Source organism: Notechis scutatus, chromosome 3 (genome assembly GCF_049901735.1).
Source record: "Notechis scutatus isolate UNSWTSFEM ecotype Mainland chromosome 3, rNotScu1.2, whole genome shotgun sequence".
Lineage (NCBI taxonomy): Eukaryota > Metazoa > Chordata > Lepidosauria > Squamata > Elapidae > Notechis > Notechis scutatus.
In genome coordinates, this window is record NC_142011.1 from 103,198,590 (window position 1) to 103,218,567 (window position 19,978).

General features: G+C 39.7%; 1 protein-coding gene across 1 annotated transcript in view; it reads right to left on the minus strand.

Moving 5' to 3' along the window:
- Positions 1-2,165: 2,165 nt before the first annotated feature.
- The window catches only part of RGSL1 (regulator of G protein signaling like 1), a 35,187-nt gene continuing 17,374 nt past the window's right edge, over positions 2,166-19,978 (minus strand). The window contains exons 11-22 of the mRNA XM_087960003.1: positions 19,680-19,785; positions 16,842-17,035; positions 16,204-16,321; positions 15,667-15,760; positions 14,250-14,383; positions 13,332-13,505; positions 12,717-12,855; positions 11,637-11,761; positions 9,167-9,291; positions 8,306-8,401; positions 6,588-6,645; positions 2,166-2,202 (exon numbers count right to left, since the gene is read on the minus strand). Of these exons, the coding sequence (XP_087816129.1) occupies positions 2,166-2,202; positions 6,588-6,645; positions 8,306-8,401; positions 9,167-9,291; positions 11,637-11,761; positions 12,717-12,855; positions 13,332-13,505; positions 14,250-14,383; positions 15,667-15,760; positions 16,204-16,321; positions 16,842-17,035; positions 19,680-19,785 (1,400 nt within the window). The remainder of the gene's footprint in view (positions 2,203-6,587; positions 6,646-8,305; positions 8,402-9,166; positions 9,292-11,636; positions 11,762-12,716; positions 12,856-13,331; positions 13,506-14,249; positions 14,384-15,666; positions 15,761-16,203; positions 16,322-16,841; positions 17,036-19,679; positions 19,786-19,978) is intronic.

Consider the following 19,978-nt stretch of genomic DNA (forward strand, 5'->3'; position numbering starts at 1 on the left):
TCAGCAGTTCGAATCCCTAGCACCGCATAACGGAGTGAGCTCCCTTTACTTGTCCCAGCTTCTGCCAACCTAGCTGTTCGAAAGCATGTAAAAATGCAAGTAGAAAAATAGGGACCACTTTGGTGGGAAGGTAACAGTTCCATGCACCTTCGGTATTTAGTCATGCCGGCCACATGACCATGGGGATGTCTTTGGACAGAGTTGGCTCTTTGGCTTTGTAATGGAGATGAGCACTGCCCTCTAGAGCTGGAAATAACTAGCAGGTATGAGCAAGGGGAACTTTTCCCTTTCCCTAATAAACTCAGGTCAATGTACCAAACTAATCTGATATAGCAAAGTGATCTTTATCAGTGTGGTAGCAATGAAAAAGTGTTGTGCCCCACACATTTCTGTACAAGTTCCTCTTTGTGATCCCCATTGATGGATCACGATAAACTACTCCTAAAACTAAAATATTATGGTATCTCTAGACACCTGCATAACTGGATAGAAGCATTCCTGTCAAACAGACAACAAAGAGTCAAAATTGGGAGTGTCCTATCAAATTCTGTACCTGTCAACAGTGGTGTCCCCCAAGGTAGTGTTCTAGGATCAACTCTCTTCATACTCTACATAAATGACCTCTGTGATCATATTAAGAGCAACTGCGTCCTCTTTGCTGATGATGTAAAGCTTTTCAACACCACAGACAATACTGCTACCCTTCAAAAATACCTCGACTATGTATCAGAATGGTCAAACAAATGGCAACTTCAAATCTCAACAAATAAATGCTCTGTCCTACATATTGGCAAAAAAAATCTGAAAATAAAATACAGGCTGAATAGTCAAGACCTTGTTGATGATCCAAACTCTGTCAAGGACCTTGGAGTACTCATCTCTAATGATCTAAGTGCTAGAGCCCACTGTAACTACAAAGCCAAAAAGGCATTAAGAGTTGTTAACCTAACCTTACATAGCTTTTTCTCTGGTAATATTACACTGCTAACTAGAGCATCCAAAACATTTGCTAGACCAATACTCGAATACAGCTTATCAGTCTGGAACCCATATCATGTATCTGATATTAATACAATTGAGAAAGTCCAGAAATATTTCACAAGAAGAGTTGTCCACTCCTCTACTCGTTGCAGAATACCTTATGCCACCAGACTTGAAATTCTAGACCTAGAAAATCTAGAACTATGCCGCCTTCAGTCCGATCTAAGTATAGTATATAAAATCATACATTGCAATGTCCTTCCTGTCAATGAATACTTCAGCTTCAACCATAACAATACAAGAGCAAGCAATAGATACAAACTCAAGGTTAATCACACCAAACTTGATTACAGGAAATACGACTTCAGCAACAGAGTGGTCAATGTCTGAAATACTCTACCTGACTCTGTGGTTTCTTCCCCAAACCCCAAAAACTTTAACCTTAGACTGTCTACTATTGACCTCATCCCTTTCCTAAGAGGTCTGTAGGGGGCGTGCATAAGCGCACCAAAGTGCCTACCATCCCTGTCCTATTGTTTCTTTTATTTTTCTTATATGTATCCATGTATTCATAACTACGTTTTTACTTATACCTATTATCTTGTAAGCAATTGACAAACAAAATAAATAAATAAATAAACTTTAATCATATCAGTGCTGAGTAATGTTCACATGTGACTTAACAATGAAAAGATTTTTTTTCTTCATTGTAGTACATGGTAAAGGACATGATATGACAGCTTTCCATCATGAAAGCTGTCCAACCCACCTCACAGGGTTGTGGTTGTTCTTGTGGGGAAAGTAGGAGAAGGAAGGAATATTATGTATATTTGCTTATAAAGTTACTTATAAAGTTAGAAAGGTGAGATAAAGATACAATAAATAAATCTTTCTACTTCCAAATTTAACAATTTATTGAAGTTCATATATCAAAATGATAAATGTTTTCATGTTCAGAACTCATTTTATTCAATTCAATGAATATAAGTGACAATAAAACTTCTACTTTTGATTCATTGTAGCAATGTGTTAAAATGCTATTCGATTTTATTTAAAACACACCAGATAAAATAAATAAAATGCACCAGATGTAAAGAGAAATACAAAAAGAGAATTGTTTAATATCTATGTTAAAAGAAAGTGTGGCTTGCAAGCCTTCCTTGCTTGATGTGAAGCTCTTTGACCTACGAATGGACGCCAAGCAATGTTTTGTAGATGCAGCTGCAGAAAAAGAAAACACATTTCATTATGCTCTGTACCTGCTTCACATAAAATCCCTTTACAAATGAAAGAGAAACTTGCAGGAAAACTATCCCTTGTTTTTATCAAATTTCTTGATATATAAATATATATATCTATATATATGTAAATATATCTCTCTATATAGATATATAGGGGGAGTTTATAAGTGCACCAATGGGCCTACCGTCCCTGTCCTATTGTTTCTTTTTATTCATAACCGTTTCATGTATTCATAACCATGCTTATACTTGTACCTGTTATCTAATACTTGCTTGACAAATAAATAAAAAATAAATAAATAAATATATCCATATCCATATCCATATCCATATCCATATCCATATCCATATCCATATCCATATCCATATCCATATCCATATCCATATCCCTATCTATCTATCTATCTATCTATCTATCTATCTATCTATCATCTATCTATCTATCTATCCACCCATCTATCTATTTATCCATCCATCCATCCATCCATCCATCCATCCATCCATCCATCCATCCATCTATCTATCTATCTAGGATCTGGGTTTGTTTATAAATGTGTAACAATGCAATACATACCTCCAGGACATATATCCATGATATCAAAAGAAACACACAGTAGCTTCTTTCTAATATGGCTGAGTTCACTTTCCTTCTAGAATACAGAAAATACACCCAGGTGGGGTTCCAGGGTTTGGGCTCAGGAAACATGGAGAGATAGTGTTTTCCCACTTAGGTAACAGTGTTTTTCCACTTAAAAAACCTGAAAATGTGCAGATGCTGGCTGGGGAATTCTAGGAGTTAAAGTCCACATATTTTCAAGATGCCAATGTCGAAAAATAGTGGATTAGCAGCTACTGGAAGTAGTCCCATATTTTTAAGTCACTGTAAAAGCTCTTAAGAGTGAAACTCTGCATTTTTGGGGTGGGGGGGAAGGTGGTACTTGAGAGTAATGATTGCAAAAGAGAGTACCAATGACTTTGGTGGATTCTGTGATCCTGTGTTGTAATTCTGATTTTTAGTGGGTAGCAGTCATAATATCATGAATGTATACTGGCCCTTTTTTGGTATGCAAGTGCAATGTATGTATCTGTGGCTTCTCAAAGTGATTCAGTGGATTAATTCATCCAGAAATAGTTATGCATCCAATTGTAGAAAATGTATGTTACTCAGGATTGAATGGCTGGGTTCTTGGTGTTCTCTGTGCTTGGCTCATTTCCTGCAGGCTAACAAACATCATTGATGCATGGAAGAGACTGCAGAGAAACACCAAGCTCAGATAGCATGAAGAACCCAATATTTATGCATATATTATTGTGTGAAGGAAATGGAAGGAAATCACCGAGTCCCACAATTCTGGGACAGAGGTAAAGGTGAGGCTTCTAAGTCTCTTTATTCTGAAGGATTTTTTAAAAACCAGACCAGAACATTATTTCTGCCCCCTTTCTTTTTCCTGGAGTTATGGGTTATGAAATCATCATCAACAAAACAAATGTCAAAATGTGTATGTCTCCATCATCCTTGTGTGGGACTTGTGTGATTGAGACAGACATCAGGATGCAAACAGATGACAGCTGGTGTGAGATAGCATCAACACATGCATGCCATTATTTTGGTGTCACAGTAGTTTGCTGTGGATGCTATTCCCTAATGTTGACAGATGGAAATTTAGATTCTTTAAGGGAGTATTGTCCCACTGCTGAAGATGCTTCCAAATCTTTAGATTGAGAGTAGATTTTTTTTAACCTTGAAAAAACAGAGTGATACAGTAGCTGCTGATTGTGTGACATCTTCTGGGATGATTGAAGAAAGAAAGATCTTTGTAATAAGCTTGCTGATACAGAAAGATCTGACAGGGGAGGTTTAATAAGAGACCAGGATTTCATGATTAAGATAACTGCTTATTTCAGAAATGCTATTATCCCTTACAAGTCCCTGTTTCAACTTCTGAACTGAAACAAAACAATCATTTTTTTCAAATAAAACCTGAAATGATAACTTGTCCTTATAATAAAATAGAAATCTGCCCACTCAATCTTAAAATATACCAAGGGGATGGATAAACCTATTTTAATTATACTGCAGTGGCTCTCTAAATTTTGCAGTGATTCTTATCCCTGTATGTACACATATCCTCAATTCTTTCTTTTTCCTTTTTCCTTTTTTTTCTTGGTTGCTTCTGCTTTCTGAGAATTAATAGAAAGGATTAGAAAAATATATCCCCACGAGGGAAAATATACTTTTATCACTTAGCTCCCAAAGATCTTTTCAGGCTTATCAAAGCCCTGTTACTTGCTGTGGTGATAGACAAGGACCTCAGTTTCCACATGTGGCAGCAGAAATGTATCACCCATTGAGAAAATGGGGACATCGTGCCTCCAGAAGGGAAGATATTAAGCTGTTAAAACACTTTTCTTCCATCTTCAAAAACTGATGTCCTGTGTCAGAATGCAAGCAAAAACAAATTTAACAATTTAAAGCTGAGATACATAATGCTATAAGAATTCACGACTGAATTAGGAATTAGTTGGTCTTTTGGTATTATTAAGGTGTGGCTTCTGTGCGACAAACATGTCCAACCATACAGGTAGTCCTTATGACCACATTTGGGACCAGAAATTCTGTTGCAAAGCAAGGCAGTTGTTAAATGGATTGTGACCAATTTTATGATTTTTTTTTGCCAAAGTTGTTACGTGAATCACTGCAGTTGCAATAATGCAGTTGTTAAGAGAATCTGGCTTTCTCCATTGATTCTGTTTGGCAGATGTTGGTTGAGATGGTTGTAAATGGTGATCACACATGCCAAGCTGTTTCCTTGACCTCCCGTTGGCCACTCTGTTCCAGCTCTTTAGGAAGAGAATAATTGCATATGAAATGATGGCTGAGAAGACTGACCTTAAATCAGTTGTCTTAAATATCCAGAGCTTCTTTCTGATCAGAATCAATACTTGTCACTTAACTCTACCACTGCCATTGGATCACATTGGAATATGGAGGGAAAGGTTACTTTAATACAATATTAGATCACCCCCTCATAGACTTAAGATAAGGGCAATTCAGGGTCAGGACAAAGTGTAGGGGAAGTAGCTGACAAGCACAATTATGCGTTGATATGCCAAAATCCCACAGAATTCAGATTTTTTTTCTCCTGTGAAATATCTGAGAATGTGTGATGAGCCAGGGTGGGATACAAAATAAATACAGTGACAAAAACAGGTGAAGCCCCTTTTATTCCTTCACTTTGCTTCAAAGCTCCAAATATCCTTGACTGGAGACCAAAAAACTCCCCCACAAGCAGTTACAAAAAGGAGGAAATGCTGTTTAAACTAAAAATGGCTATAAATTATAAAATAATTTAATAATTATAAATTATAAAAACAACACAAACCACACTGAAGCAATTAAGGGAACCAGGCAAGATAAGGGCTTGAAGACGTCCACAGATATCGGAACACACACTGGGAAGGATGCGAAACTCAGAGAGGAATGACAGACTAAAGATATTTCCATGCTTTGTTTCCAGCACTGGCCCATACACATGTCAATCCTTTTAACCAGTTCTCACAGTTGCAGCCCATGAAGAGGATCAAGGCCCTTTCCTCCCCGTAGACCATGCCATTCACATCTCTCTCTTATCCTCTCCTCCCTGCATGCCCTAGGATGGAGAGGGGGTGGGCCTGGGTCTTCCCCTGACTGCCCAGCCGGCCTCTGTCCTTCCCCAGCTTCCTCCACAACCTCCGGAGCCACACTCCCACTCCCTGATGGCTGTTCCTCCTCTCCCTCGGAGTCAGTCTCCAACAGGGGTATGACAGAATGTCTCATGCTTTCTCCTCAGCCCTGGCTGCTTTGTAGAACTTCCTCTGAATAGTCTCCACCACTTGTGTGTGTTTCTACATGCACATAAGTGGCTGCAACAGCACCAGAGGTGGTATTCAGCAGGTTCTCACCAGTTCCAGAGAACCGGTAGCGGAAATTTTGAGTAGTTCGGAGAACCGGCAAATACCACCTCTGACTGGAGACTTTACAGTCTCTTTCCCCTGCCACGCCCACCAAGCCACGCCCACAGAACCGGTAGTAAAAAAAAATTGAATCCCATCACTGAACAGCACCCCCTCTGCATGGAGGCAGGATGCAAAAGGTTGGCCAAATTGTAAGCCTGGCTGTTTCTACCACTGGTTGCAGAAGTGAAACACATGCACATACACATTCCATAAGGAACTCATGTACCTGATGGAGAATTTTACCTGAAAATTCACTGGAGAATTTTCACTGAAAAATCAGTAACTGTCTTTCTCTAATTTATCGGTGTATAAATTTGGTAGAGAATTTTAAGTCTCAAGTAGAGGAAACATATTTCAAAGACATTTTACCTTTTTTGCACAGAGGCACCAGATGACGATTTCCTATGAGATGCACTTTCTATTGATGCTGCCAAGGAAAAGGAGTTAAGTTAGATTTGAAGCCTCAACCTATTGGAAGTGGGGGGGAAGTAATATAAAGCCATTTCGTTTTTTTTTCCCCTCATCCACAACTAAGTTCTAAGTTCTGGACAATTGCCAATTTCTTTAGGGTTAGATTGTCCCTACTTCAGTGTGACTGATAATAAGAAGAGGATCAGGATGTAGGAAATGCAAAACAAAAAACAAAATTCTGATCACCTAGGTTGGATTTTCCTGGCTTTCTTTGCTTGTTACCAGTTTATGACCAGCTGGCATTTGATCAGCAGCTGAGAATTTAGCAAATTGTTCACCATCCAGAAAAGTTGGACTTTCCACCAGCAAGTGTAGAATCTTTGTTTATACTTGTAGTAGAATATAGAATAACAGAGTTGGAAGGGACCTTGGAGGTCTTCTATTCCAACCAGAGGTGGTATTAGCAGGTTTTGACCGGTTCTGGAGAAGCAGTAGCGGAAAATTTGAGTAGTTTGGAGAACTGGCAAATGCCACCTCTGACTGGCCCTGCCCCCATCTATTCTCTGCCTCCCGGGTCCCAGCAGATTGGCTGGGTCTTCTTTTATTGCCCTGCACAGGAGAACAGAGCTGGAAAGCAGGTTAGTGGGGTGGAGAGGGAATGGGATTTTGCAGTATCCTTTCCCTGCCACACCCACCAAGCCACAGCCACAGAACTGGTAGTAAAAAATTTTTTACATCCCACCACTGATTCCAACCCCTTGCTCAGGCAGGAAAACCCCTATACTATTTCATACAAACGGTTGTCCAATCTCTTCTTTAAAACCTCCAGTGTTGGAGCATTCACAACTTCTGGAGGCAAGTTGTTCCACTGATTAATTGTTCTAACTGTCAGGAAGTTTCTCTTTAGTTCTAGGTTGGCTTCTCTCCTTGATTAGTTTCCACCCATTGTGTCTTGTCCTGCCCTTAGGTGCTTGGGAGTAGGGTTCTCCAACCTTAACAACTTTAAGACTTGTGGACTTCAACTCTCAGAATTCCTCAGCCAGTTGAAGTCCACAAGTCTTAAAGTTGCCAAGGTTGGAGACCCCTGCTTTGGATTGGAGAATAGCTTGACTCCCTCTAGTGACAAAAACTGCAAGTCACTTCTTTATATATGTAGTCCTCAATTTACAACAGTTCATTTAGCGACCGTTCAAAGTTACAGCGGCATTGAAAAATGTGACTTATGACCACTTTTCACAGTTACGGCCTTTGCATCATCTCCGTGGTCATGTGATCAGAATTTAGATTGCTTGGTAACTGGTTCATATTTATGACCACTGCAGTGTCTCAGAGTCATGTGATTACCTTTTGCAACCTTTTGACAAGCAAAAGTTAATGGGGAAGCCAGATTCACTTAACAAACTGTGTCACTAACTTATCAACTGCAGTGATTCACTTAAGTCATAAAATGGGGCAAAATTCACTTAACCAGAAATTTTGGGCTCAATTGTGATCATAAGCTGAAGACTACCTGCATATTTCTATTCTCTTTCTTTATATTCCTACTTCTTCTTTTTTCCAATTTCCTTGCACTTTTTAATCTTTCTTTCTCTTTTCCCTTTATTTCAGTTTAATTTGTATTACATTTTACTACTATAATTAAAATTCTTAATAAAATTATATTAAAAAAGACTTACATTTTTCTCCAGGTGATTCATCTGTTGCCTCCCTTGGTTGAGGCAGCAGTAGCTGTATTCCCTTGAGCAAAGTAAACCTGATGATTGGATGATCTTCTATATAAATTTATTAAAAGTGAAGGCAAATTATAACACAGGCATAATCACCTGATACCCCCCCAAATGAAACATTATTGAGGTAATTCCCCATTAGGAGAATGAGCGGATTCAGGGAGACGTATAGAGAGTAGTGTTTGAATAATACACACACAACACACAGATACACTGTACAGTAAATGTAGGTTTTTACTTCCAGAAACTTTTAAGCAAAGTTCAAACACAGTCCAAAGTCATTCACAGGTAAGATCAGTCCGTTTTCAGTCCAGGGATAATCCAATAACAAAGTTCAGTATCAGACTTACATCAAATCCAAGAATATCAGTCAATTAGGAGGAAGGGCAATACTCTCCAACAGAAGGAAACAGAAACTTACTGAAACTTCTTCTGAGACTAAGACCAAGACAACCCAGGTTTCTGGCTCCATCTTATGGCCGTTTGAGAAACCACACCCAATTACACTTTTAGGATTATCTTAAAGAGACAGTATTAAAATGTCTATCCTGGTTTATATATTTCTAACCCAAATACCTGTTATTACATTCTTACATTCCTAACAAACATCACTGATAAAAATTGTTTTAATATGTGCACTGTAACAATGGTGTAATTAAAGTTACTGAGGTTGAAGGCTTAGCACCCTATAAAAGGTCAGGAGTTGCTTTTTGGTGTTGTGATATACAGTTCAAACGTGCTAATCAAGTGCATATTTTATAACATACAGCATATACAAAATAAATCATGGAAGCTGCATATTCTGCTTACCTCCACTGAAACCACTGGACCTCCTAGCTACCCTTGTAGGTGACAGTGGTAGTATAGGAAGAATCTCATCTGTTTTTTCTCCTTTACGTTTTCTGAAATATTTCATCACTTTCCAATAACAGTATCTGCCAGGAAAAATGTTGATACTCCTGGCAGCTTTTATTGACATAATGCACATTTGACAAAGCAAAGAGTTGCTCGCTAAGAAAGGTACAAAAAAACAAAGCGGACAAATAAACTTAGAGCCTTCCTGAGCCTTCTGATGGCCTGTCATACACCTGTTTGGCTGGGTGGGCTATAATTTATGTAGAGTGAAAGAATCCAAAAAAACAGGAGACAAGTAGACAGAGTGACAATTTAGGGACATGCAATTCTTCTTTGAGTTTTTTCTTTTTGTACTACTAAACCATCCAAAATCAAATTATCACACAAAAGTTGCACAAGCAGTAAGATCATGCAGGCTCCTACCTTCAATTGATTTTGGTATATGTATTGCTTAGATTGCAAAATCAACTTTGGGACCAGCTTAATAATCCTGTTGTTGTTGTTTATTCTCTGATTTTGTCCATGATAATAGATATTTTCCAGATCAAAAACATGCCCAGTGACCTTTTTTTTTATTCTGTCATTGTTACATTATCTTTCTCTCATCCTCAGTCCATACATGAGGTAGCTTAAAATTATCCTTGGCTGTTCTGGTCCGAAGAGAGCATTTTTCTCCTTAATCATTTAATGAGCCCAGGTATTTTTGTTGTGAGGGCAAACATACTGTATGTTTAACCCATCAATATTGCAATCAAATGACCAGCGAAATATGAGCCAGCAGTGTGCAGCCGCCGCCAAAAAAGCTTATGCAATTCTGACTTGATTAACAATCAAGATCAAGTGAGATACTAATACCATTCTATAAATCTTTAGTAAGACCACTCCTAGAGTACTGCATCCAGTTTTGGTCATCACACTATAAAAAAGATGTTGAGGCTCTAGAAAAAGTACAAAGAGCAACCAGGATGATTAGGAGACTGGAGACTAAAACATATGAAGAATGGTTACAGGAACTGGGCTTGGCTAGTCTAGTGGAGAGAAGGACCAGGGGAGACGTGATAGCAATATCGTGTCCAATATTTGAGGGGCTGCCACAGAAAGGAAGGGGTCAAGCTATTTTCTAAAGATTGCGTCACTTGCATTGCAAACGACACAAGGTAATGAGGGGAGGGGAGAAAGGGCGGAGGGGGGGAACTTGCCCCATGCGCCTTGCCTGGCCACCGGGCTGCTTCTTTCTCCTTCTTTCTCCTTCTGCTTTTGACTGCATGCAAGGAAAGCAGCAAAAGTCTTTCTTTCTCTCCCCCAAAATCTGCCAGAAATGAGTCTTTGGGATCCTGCAAGGCATCCTGTTCCAAGAGGCTGTGCCAGCACGACAAGTCTCACAGAGTCATTTCTGGCAGAGTTTCGGGGAGAGAAAGACTGCTTCTGCTGCTTTCCTTGCATGAAGCCAAAAGTCTCTCTCTCTCTCTTTCTCCCCCCACCTTGAGAACGGAGCTGGAGATGGTATCCTGCAATCCCAAATAAAGAATGTTTGATTGATAGGAAAATGGGGTGGGGAATTTCCTGCAGACTTTTTTGGGGATTTTCCCAGGGTCTCTGGTCCACAGGACTTAAAATTATGAGTTTGGTGGTCCCTGAGGTCCAAAAGGTTGGTGACCCCTGCTTTAGGGCATTGATTTTTTTAGTCTGCTCTACCTGGCTGGGCTGACACTTGATAGCAGATCTTGACAGATGATGGGGTCTACACTGTACAGCTGTACAATGATTAGTGGAGAGTTTCTACTTATTAGTGAGACTAGAAAAGAGAGGACAATGACACCAATTCAGTGGTGTCATGACACCTTACTTACTAAAGTGACACCTTACTTACTAAAGCTTTAATGACACCTTACTTACTAAAGCTTTAATAACATGCCCTGAATACTTCAAATCAGGATATTGTTATATGGTGACAAACCAGAACACAGGTTTTAGATGCAGGATAGGGATTGATAGTTTAGTTGATTGATTAGTCAAACAGTTACATAAAATCATAATGGCAACAGGCTAGAAAGCAGGAGATGGTAAGTTCAAGTCCCACCTTAGCCCTGAAAGCCAGCTGGATAACTTTGGGTCAGTCACTCTTTCTCAGGCCAATTCACCTCACAGGATTGTTGATGTGGGAGAAATAGGAAGGGGAAGGTGTGTTCGATATGTTTGCTGCTTTGAATTATTGTAAAAATAATACAGGCGGAATTCAAATCAATAAATAACATTGCCAACATGAATTGCTAGTAAGTGCAGCAAATGCTAATCCTGTACAGATATCTGATGAGTGGAGAACACTTTAATTTTTGCAATTGGAAAAGGTCCTATAAGAGTGTCTCAACACACATATGAAATATACATACACAGCAAATCTATTCCATGTGATACAAATACTTACTTCTTCCAGAAGTATAATATATGTGGGAAGATGGAAATGATAGCACCATGATAAAGAGTCCTGTTCACCACACCTTCAGCAATTAAAGTCCGAATTTGAATACACTGTGCATCTGTGAGATTGACCTGATCATGGAAGATATCATAAATAAATAAGTAAAACCCAACCTTGGCAATTTTAAGACTTGTGGACTTCAACTCCCAGGATTCCCTAGCCAGCCATACATGAAAGTCCTAGGGGAGAAAACAGACAGAAGGAACAGCTCAGGTTGGCCACTACAAGGCTTTCCCTCCTCTCTGTGAAATCACATCCCTAAAATTGTTCAGGGACAGGAACATACAGACCAATCATTATCAGACATGAACATATAGACCAATCATTATCAGACATGAACATATAGACCAATCATTATCAGACATGAACATACAGACCAATCAAGAGAGCTATGTCAGATTTCTAGGGGAAAAGGGGCAGCGCAAAGAATGAAAGAATTGGCAAGGTTTACAATATTCAAAAATGAATGGCAAAAAAGAATTAATTTACTGATTCTTTTTTTAAAAATGCTTATTTTGTTGATTTATTTATTACATTTATATGTCATCAGTCTCAATACCCAAAGGAGCTCTCTCTATGTGTGTAGGAAAATTATCACCACAGACCAAAGTAGAAACTTCCTGTCTGAGAAAAGAGAGTTGAATGGTTCCTTTAAACATAGGCCCTTGAAGATACAAATTTTACATACAAATTTGTATGTATATAAAATGGTAATTGGTTTTAAGTTTTTATGTTTTGTTTGTATATGTTTGTCTTAAAAAATAAAAACTTTTTTTTTTAAAGATACAAATTTTGTGCTAGTGTGGGATGCAACACAATTGCTTTTTGGCTTTTACAAAACATGCCACTATTATCATAATAATAAATTGAGCTTTACTAATAATCTCTAAATCTTACCTGCCTGTCTGTCCACTTCAGTGCCTATTCTCTGCCATTAAGTTGAAAACACGGCATCTTTTTATTTATGTTTCTGCAAGCACAGCTAATCCCATTACAGGTTGGAAAAGTTATTTTCAGATCTCTTACCCTAAGTTTAGGTGGGATGTCTGAGTTCAGAAATAGTTTGGAGATGGTGGTCACTTTGTTCTTCAAGAAGGCAATATCCCTCTCTGTATAGAACCCAAGAGAAGCCAGCATGACCACGGTGTCAGACAGATGAAGAAACCTGTGGTAGTAATACATAGAAAAAAAAAAGGAGAGACAGGTCAGATGGGAAATACAAAAGCCCTCCCTTGATGTAACAGAAACTGGAGGCAAGACTACATCACAGTGGATATCATCTGTACCTGGACTGGCAATGCAGCAAATAACAGGCCATATTTTGGGTCAAGGGAACATTTCTTCCTGTGGTCCATTCCCATGCTAAAAGCTGTCATGTTAATTCAGCACCAGCCTGATAAAAGGTCTCTGTGACTGTCACAGATTGCTATGGTGAACTAAGAGGAGGATGCCTCCTAGGCTGGAGAACTTATTGGCCAATTACCCAACCCAGACAAGATAGATCAGATATATCATAGATGGCCTTACAACATGATGGCTGAAGAATGACACCAGACACAATGAATGGGGATAAATATTATAGATCTCAGAATATAAGAAGCATGAATGATATGGCAAGCAATATAGCAGGGGGTGACTTACCTCTCCATTTCTAGATAAAAATAGAGATCATTCACCAAGAAGTTGACTGAGATGATGCGGCCACCAGGTAGCTTGCGCTTCACCTGTGGCAATTCAGGTTCTTCTGGTGGTGCAGAACTTGGGGCGTAACGCCCACTAACTCCGCTCTGACTTGGGGGCTTTGTTTGAGCTGGACTCTGTATATCTGGAGAGAAAGAGAGGAAGCATCTTTCACAAAAATCCATACCGGATGAGAGGTATGGAAATAATTCAGTTCAATAATCTTTAACATTGGCTTCACTATGGCTTTGGTCTTACTATTAGAACAGGGGTGTCCAACCTTGGCAACTTTAAGACTAGTGGACTTGAACTCCCAGAATTCCTCAGCCAGCTTTGCTGGCTGAGGAATTCTGGGAGTTGAAGTCCACAAGTCTTAAAGTTGCCAAGGTTGGACACCCCTGTATTAGAATGTTTTTCCCAGCTTCCAGTTGCAGTCTGTCTCCCTGTAAGGGGCAGACTCAACCAAAGTGTCACTTGAGTAGAACCATTCCACACTATGTGGAGGGCTGGTTGCTGAAGATGCTGGTTGCTGGATGCATCCTGCACTGGCCACGCCCACGCCCCGTTTAGCAAAGGGGAAGAAAGTCCCGATACGTCACATGACATTGCCATGACAACGTGAATTTGACATCCATGGTTTAGAGTAATGAAGAAGCAAGGACATAAGTGTGTGTGTGTGTGTGTGTTAAAAAAACCTTCAAAACTCTCAAACTTCATTTCATTCCCGGTAACCAAGTTAGCTTTGGATGCTTGAATTCCTTGCAGTCGGAACCAGTTGATGCCTTTTCTCAATTTCCTGGTTTTAAAATAATCCATAGAATAAAAGACTTCTTCTCCTGAAAAAAAACAGCAATGCGTGGACACTGAGAGATTTGGGACTCACTTTCCTTGTCATTCTTCACCTCCTTGAGGAGATAGTTCTCAAAGCGTTTGCGTTGCGCCACATAACTCATCGCCTTTCGGAACTTGCAGACCCTCCTGACGAAGGAGGTAAGAATACACCAGCATCTTTTCTACAAAAGAAACCATTGTTTGCAATGTTTAACACAAGGCAGCCTGACCTGACCTTGCTAATTCTCACAGGTGAAATGTGAAAAACGAGAATAGATGACAAGGAAGTGGACAACATCACAAAGCATCAAGATCTGAAAATTGAAATTGAAAGATTATGGCATAATCTGGCCATGGTAATCCCTGTGGCTATCAGCACACAGGCTATCATACCAAAACATCTTGGACAGCTTTTAGAAAATCTGCCCATTGACAACATTTCCATCTGTCAATTGCAAAGGACCCCACTGTTTGGATCTATATCTATATCTATATCTATATCTATATCTATATCTATATCTATATCTATATCTATATCTATATCTATATCTATCTATATCTATATCTATATCTATATCTATACCTATACCTATACCTATACCTATACCTATACCTATATCTATATCTATATCTATATCTATATCTATATCATCTCTCTCTCTCTCTCTCTCTCTCTCTCTCTATCTATCTATCTATCTATCTATCTATCTCTCATACATATTAATTACAATTTCCTAGGTTCTTGGGAAGAACTCGATATAGATGAAGACCAACATCTGTTAAAGAACTAGCAATTGTGTTGGCTAAATAATAATAACAATAACAACAATAATAATGATAACAACAACAACAAATCAAAATAAAATAAAACAGGGGGCTCCACAGTCACTATGACCTTAGGATCTGGAAAACCACCTGATCCCCAGTAAATTTTTGAATGACCTAAAGATGGGGAGCCACACAAATTTCTGGAGGAAGATTATTTCAGAGAGTTTTTTTCTCTTACTGTTTGCTTTCTGGTTCTTGGAGTGCAAGATTTGAGGATTGACACTTCCAGCAGATAAAGACTGAGGAAAAAACCCTAGTTATTTAAAGCCCCCATATTATTTCAGACTATGGACCCAGCATCTCAATTGATTAGGAGAATGTCAGGTCAGAATAAGATCATCTCTTTTATTCAATCGATTCTTCAAGACAAGCCAGTAGTTCATTACTGCAGACAAGCTTTGTTCATTGAATGCAATGCCCTGCATCCTGGCTTCCTCTGAACCTTCAAAGCTTAGAATAGCTTTTAAAATCAGAATCAAGACAACTGAGTCAGCTGTTTATGAGTTTGTAATTTCAGATTTGGTCTGAATATAGGACAGAAGGATGTAAACACAAATCCCTCCTCTGCAACCATCAATCCCTATGGAAGGTATGAATCCAATCCCTTCCCACCACAACTTCTTCAACCATCAGTCACCTGCTTGCTTGTCAATTGAGAATCCTTCTTCTTCCAACCAGTTGGAACAATGGCAACATCACTATCAGGATATAGGCCTTGGTACATATTAAACCTGCCAGTAAAAAAAGGGAACTCATTTTGGTAAATTATTACTCCTTGTTATCTACTGCAATTCATTTTTCACTTGAAGATGTTTATAGGAGAAACTTGAGTGTAACAGGCAAAGGACTCCGAAATTGTCCTACCTTCCTCCCCCATTTTGGGGCCTGAGAAATAATTTATATTCCAGATATAAATTGGTCATATGGTAATTCACATATGGGCAGTGTATAGACACAAGGCAGATCGCACACAAAGGAGGCTAAACTCCAACTTTACTCCACCCCAGAACTAAAATACAATAGGTTCCCTTTGAGGAGTACCATCTCATTGTTATCTGCATTATTATGTCAATGCCTCGGTGGCTTTCCATATCACCACATACAGTCTTCTGACTATGGAACGGCCAAAATGAATAATCCCCGTGGCACCGTTTGGTCATCGCTCTTTACTCACCACTTCTCTTCCAAGTTCCTCAGGACTAATATTTGAGCAGTGACCAATATGGGAACAGGGACTGATGGTAACTTTGGAATCTCATGGATGACATATTCATCACAATGCAGCAGTTTTTCTGGATAAGACAAAGTACATACCAGACATCTCGGTGATTGTTTTGTCCCTGAATGACTCTGGGCTACACTTAGTGGTCATATCATTATAGCATTGTATCTTCCATGCAAATCGGAAAGAGCCACACTATTTTTTTTTAAGTCTTGTAAAGAAGCCTGAAGAAAAATTTGAAAGAACAAAGAGGTGCTCTTGTGTAAGATCTAAAGCACTTCTTCCCAATCTTTTTTTGAAGATTCAAAACTCTCAGGTTGAGTTCTTTTCAAATTGGCTTGAGCAAACCAGACCTGGAAGCATTTACAAGTAGCCAAGATCAGAAGGAGACCAGGAGCTTTCTGCAGAGACCTTTAAAGGCCCTTTCTCCCTTTTGTCTCACAGGGCACCAAACAGAAGGCCCGTCCAGATTAGTAAGGCAGGAGCACAAGACGGTCAGAAGGTCTTGTGACTGGCAGCAAGGAAGTAAATTCAATAGCAAATCATCCCTGGACCTATCTTTGGCCTTGTGAGACTTGCTTGCCACATACCAGGTGGAATAGAGTTGAAGAAGTAAGTTCGGACACATTCGTTGACCTGCATATGCTGAATCCTGGGATCTGCCTCGTTTTTTATATCTTCTACAGCCAGGCAGAAAAGGAGTGGGGCTTCTGCATTGTGCAGCCTGAGGAAGTTCCTGAAATACTCAAAATGGAGTGAGTTCTGCATCACTTCAGAGAGAGTTCTAGGAAGGAAAGAGAGACGAGGAAGGTCAAGAGGCTACTTTTCCATAAAGCTACACAGATGCTCAATCTCAGAGATGGCGATGGAGTCCATTTAAAAACCATTTAAAAGCACATAACAGTAATATCAATAAAAGATCCATGGTGCAGAAACATATTACACGAGCCCCAGAAATTTGATTTTAAACAAAAGAGCATGTTTTTAAGCCAAAGAGGATGTATTGTTCTACAAGGGGAAGAAAATAAATACTTTTCTATGTATTAAAATAAATACTTTTCTATGTATTTTTACTGGGAATTAAGTAGTAATTTTTGTTACAATATGATTTGTCAATTATACCATTATTGACAAATCATATCGTAACAAACATTACTATGTTATTAATACTTCATACACAAAAAAGTATTTATTTTCTTCCCCATATAGAACAGTACATGCTCTTTTGTTTAAAAATCAAATTTCTAAGTCTCATGAGAAGAGTGTGGGGATTAAGACATTACAGACATGTGGTTTAACACACACACACCTTTGGCGGGGGAGAGACATGTGGTTTAACACACACACCCTTTTGAGGGCTATTTTGAGTTAGTGCTGACTTCCTGCAACTACCTGGACATGTTCCTGCAGGGGTTCCCCCCCCCCCAAGATTTCAGGTGTAGTGTGCTGTTGCCTCTTTTCTAGAGCTGAGAGAGAGTGGCTGGCCCAAGGTAACCCAGCTGGGTCTCTATTCAGTTATAAAACTTATTATAGAAGCTGGAGTTTCTTTGTGCCTGGCTAAATTCTCAATGCACAAGGAGAAAATTGCCATGAGATCTCTGGAGGGAAGGAAGGAAAGACATGTGGCAAATTAAACCATGCTTCAGAATATCCAGATTATGCTTAAAGGAAACAAAGCAAAGCAAAAAAAAAAATGTTTTACAATTAAAGAAAACTGGAAGGAAGATCTGGTGAATATATAGATCCCTGAAGCTCTACTCTCTAGAAGCAAAGCTTCAGGGATCTATATACCCACCAGATCTTCCTTCCAGTTTCCCCCCTCCCCCTAAAGCTGTTTCTGATATCTCTTATTCACAAACTTACTTCTTCATATATTCTATGTTTTACATTGCTTATCAGCTCCAACACTACTCCTTCCTCTGGGCCATGGAGTTTGCACATTTAGCAATTTAGGGGAAAAATCTCTATGACATTTGCTGCCTTAAACAGGGCCCTGAACTCTGCCTTGCTGCCTTTAATTTTCTTTAATTGTAAAACATACAATTTCACATAAGCCGAATTGTTATGCCTGGTTGTTTCTTGTATGTCTGACTTCAAATGGGATCGTTGCAGATTTCCAAAGCGATACCAGCCTTACAATACTATCTTAAGTATGTTCACTTGATTCAATTCAACAGGCCTTAGTCCTGGAAAAAAAGCATGGGAGTATAGCAATAAATGCTTAGAAAACAAAAGGTGACAAGAAATGGTGTTCTAATCATTATGCAGGGCCCTGGCGCTGGTACCCTGCAGTGGTGGGATTCAAATAATTTAACAACCGGTTCGCCCAGGGTCACGTTGGCTGTCATGGAAGGCATGACTCACCACCCTCATCCTTTAATCATCTCCTGCACACATGGGACACCTATCCTCCCATGATGGCCAAACCCTGAGCGAACCGGTTGTTAAATTTCCACCCTTTGCCAAAAGGCTGTTTACGAGGGTGCTTGTCTGCATGTTGGTCTTTCAACTGTTTCAGCCTTCCGGACTGCTCTTTTTAAGGAAGCGAGGTTTCTGAGGAACGAGGAGCGGGGTACCATAAAGACAAGGAGTTGATGCTCCTGAGAGCTCGTGTGCGAAAGTGAAGAATTGGGGGGAAATGGAAGGATTTCCCCCTTCCCGTAGAGCTGGGGGTGTTGGTCAGTCTGCGGGCAAAAGTGAGAAGGGCGAGAAATTAAATTGGCAGCACAATCGAAGCTTGGCCCAACGTAGGGGAGACTGTGGGGTTAGTTTGGCCAGGCAAATTATTACTCCCTCACTATCAAAGTGGATCCTGGGTGCCGTGTTGCAATGGAGAAATGGACAATGAAGCAGCCGGCATGAGGGAAGGAGGAGGAGCAGGGAGAAGAAAGAGGGAAAGCGGCCTTCTCTTTCTCTCATGCCAGCTGCTCCATTGCCCATTTCTCCATTGCAGTACAGCGCAGTGCCCAGGATCCACTTTGATAGCATGGGAGCGGGGAGGGTGAGTGGGTAATTTAACAACCACTTCACCCAAATCAGTGCAAACTGACTGAATCCCACCACTGCCTCCCTGCCTCTTTGAAAAATTACATGAGCCCACCAAAACATGGTGTTGATAGTGTAGCATGAGCAACCAGAAAGGGCTAGATTAGACCTGATAATTTACATGCATTACATGAAGTTCCCATTGGTAGCAATGGAGGCTTCTGTTTAAATGAAAACAACAGCTTTAGAGGAAATACCTTAACCTGGAGTTTGTGAAAGAAAGGAGGAAGAAATTTACTGCCTCCCTCCCTCCCTAATTCCCTGATCCACATTTCTTTCTTTGGTTGGTTGTTTACAGCTGCTACTAATTGAGCAAGACCTGTTTGGCTAAGAATTGGGATGAAAGAGCAGCATGCATCCTTCTGGGTGTATGAGATAAATACCTGGGCTTTGAAATGGGTTTCCTAACCACAGCCTTCCTCAGGAAGGAGAAACTTGATCTGGCCCATTGGAGACTCCTTTTGGGAACCACTGGGCGGACAAACACTTCTGCAAAGAAATAACAGAACATTTCCAAGTAAGTCATCTTCTCTGTTTTGGGGGTCGGCAAGATGCATCTTCTGAAGATGAGCATAGAAGACTTGAAACTCATATTAAATCCTCAATTCACCTGGGCATTTGGAAATATAGATTAGGATCTACTCACACAACAAAGTAAACTCCCCACTGATTGATTAATTGA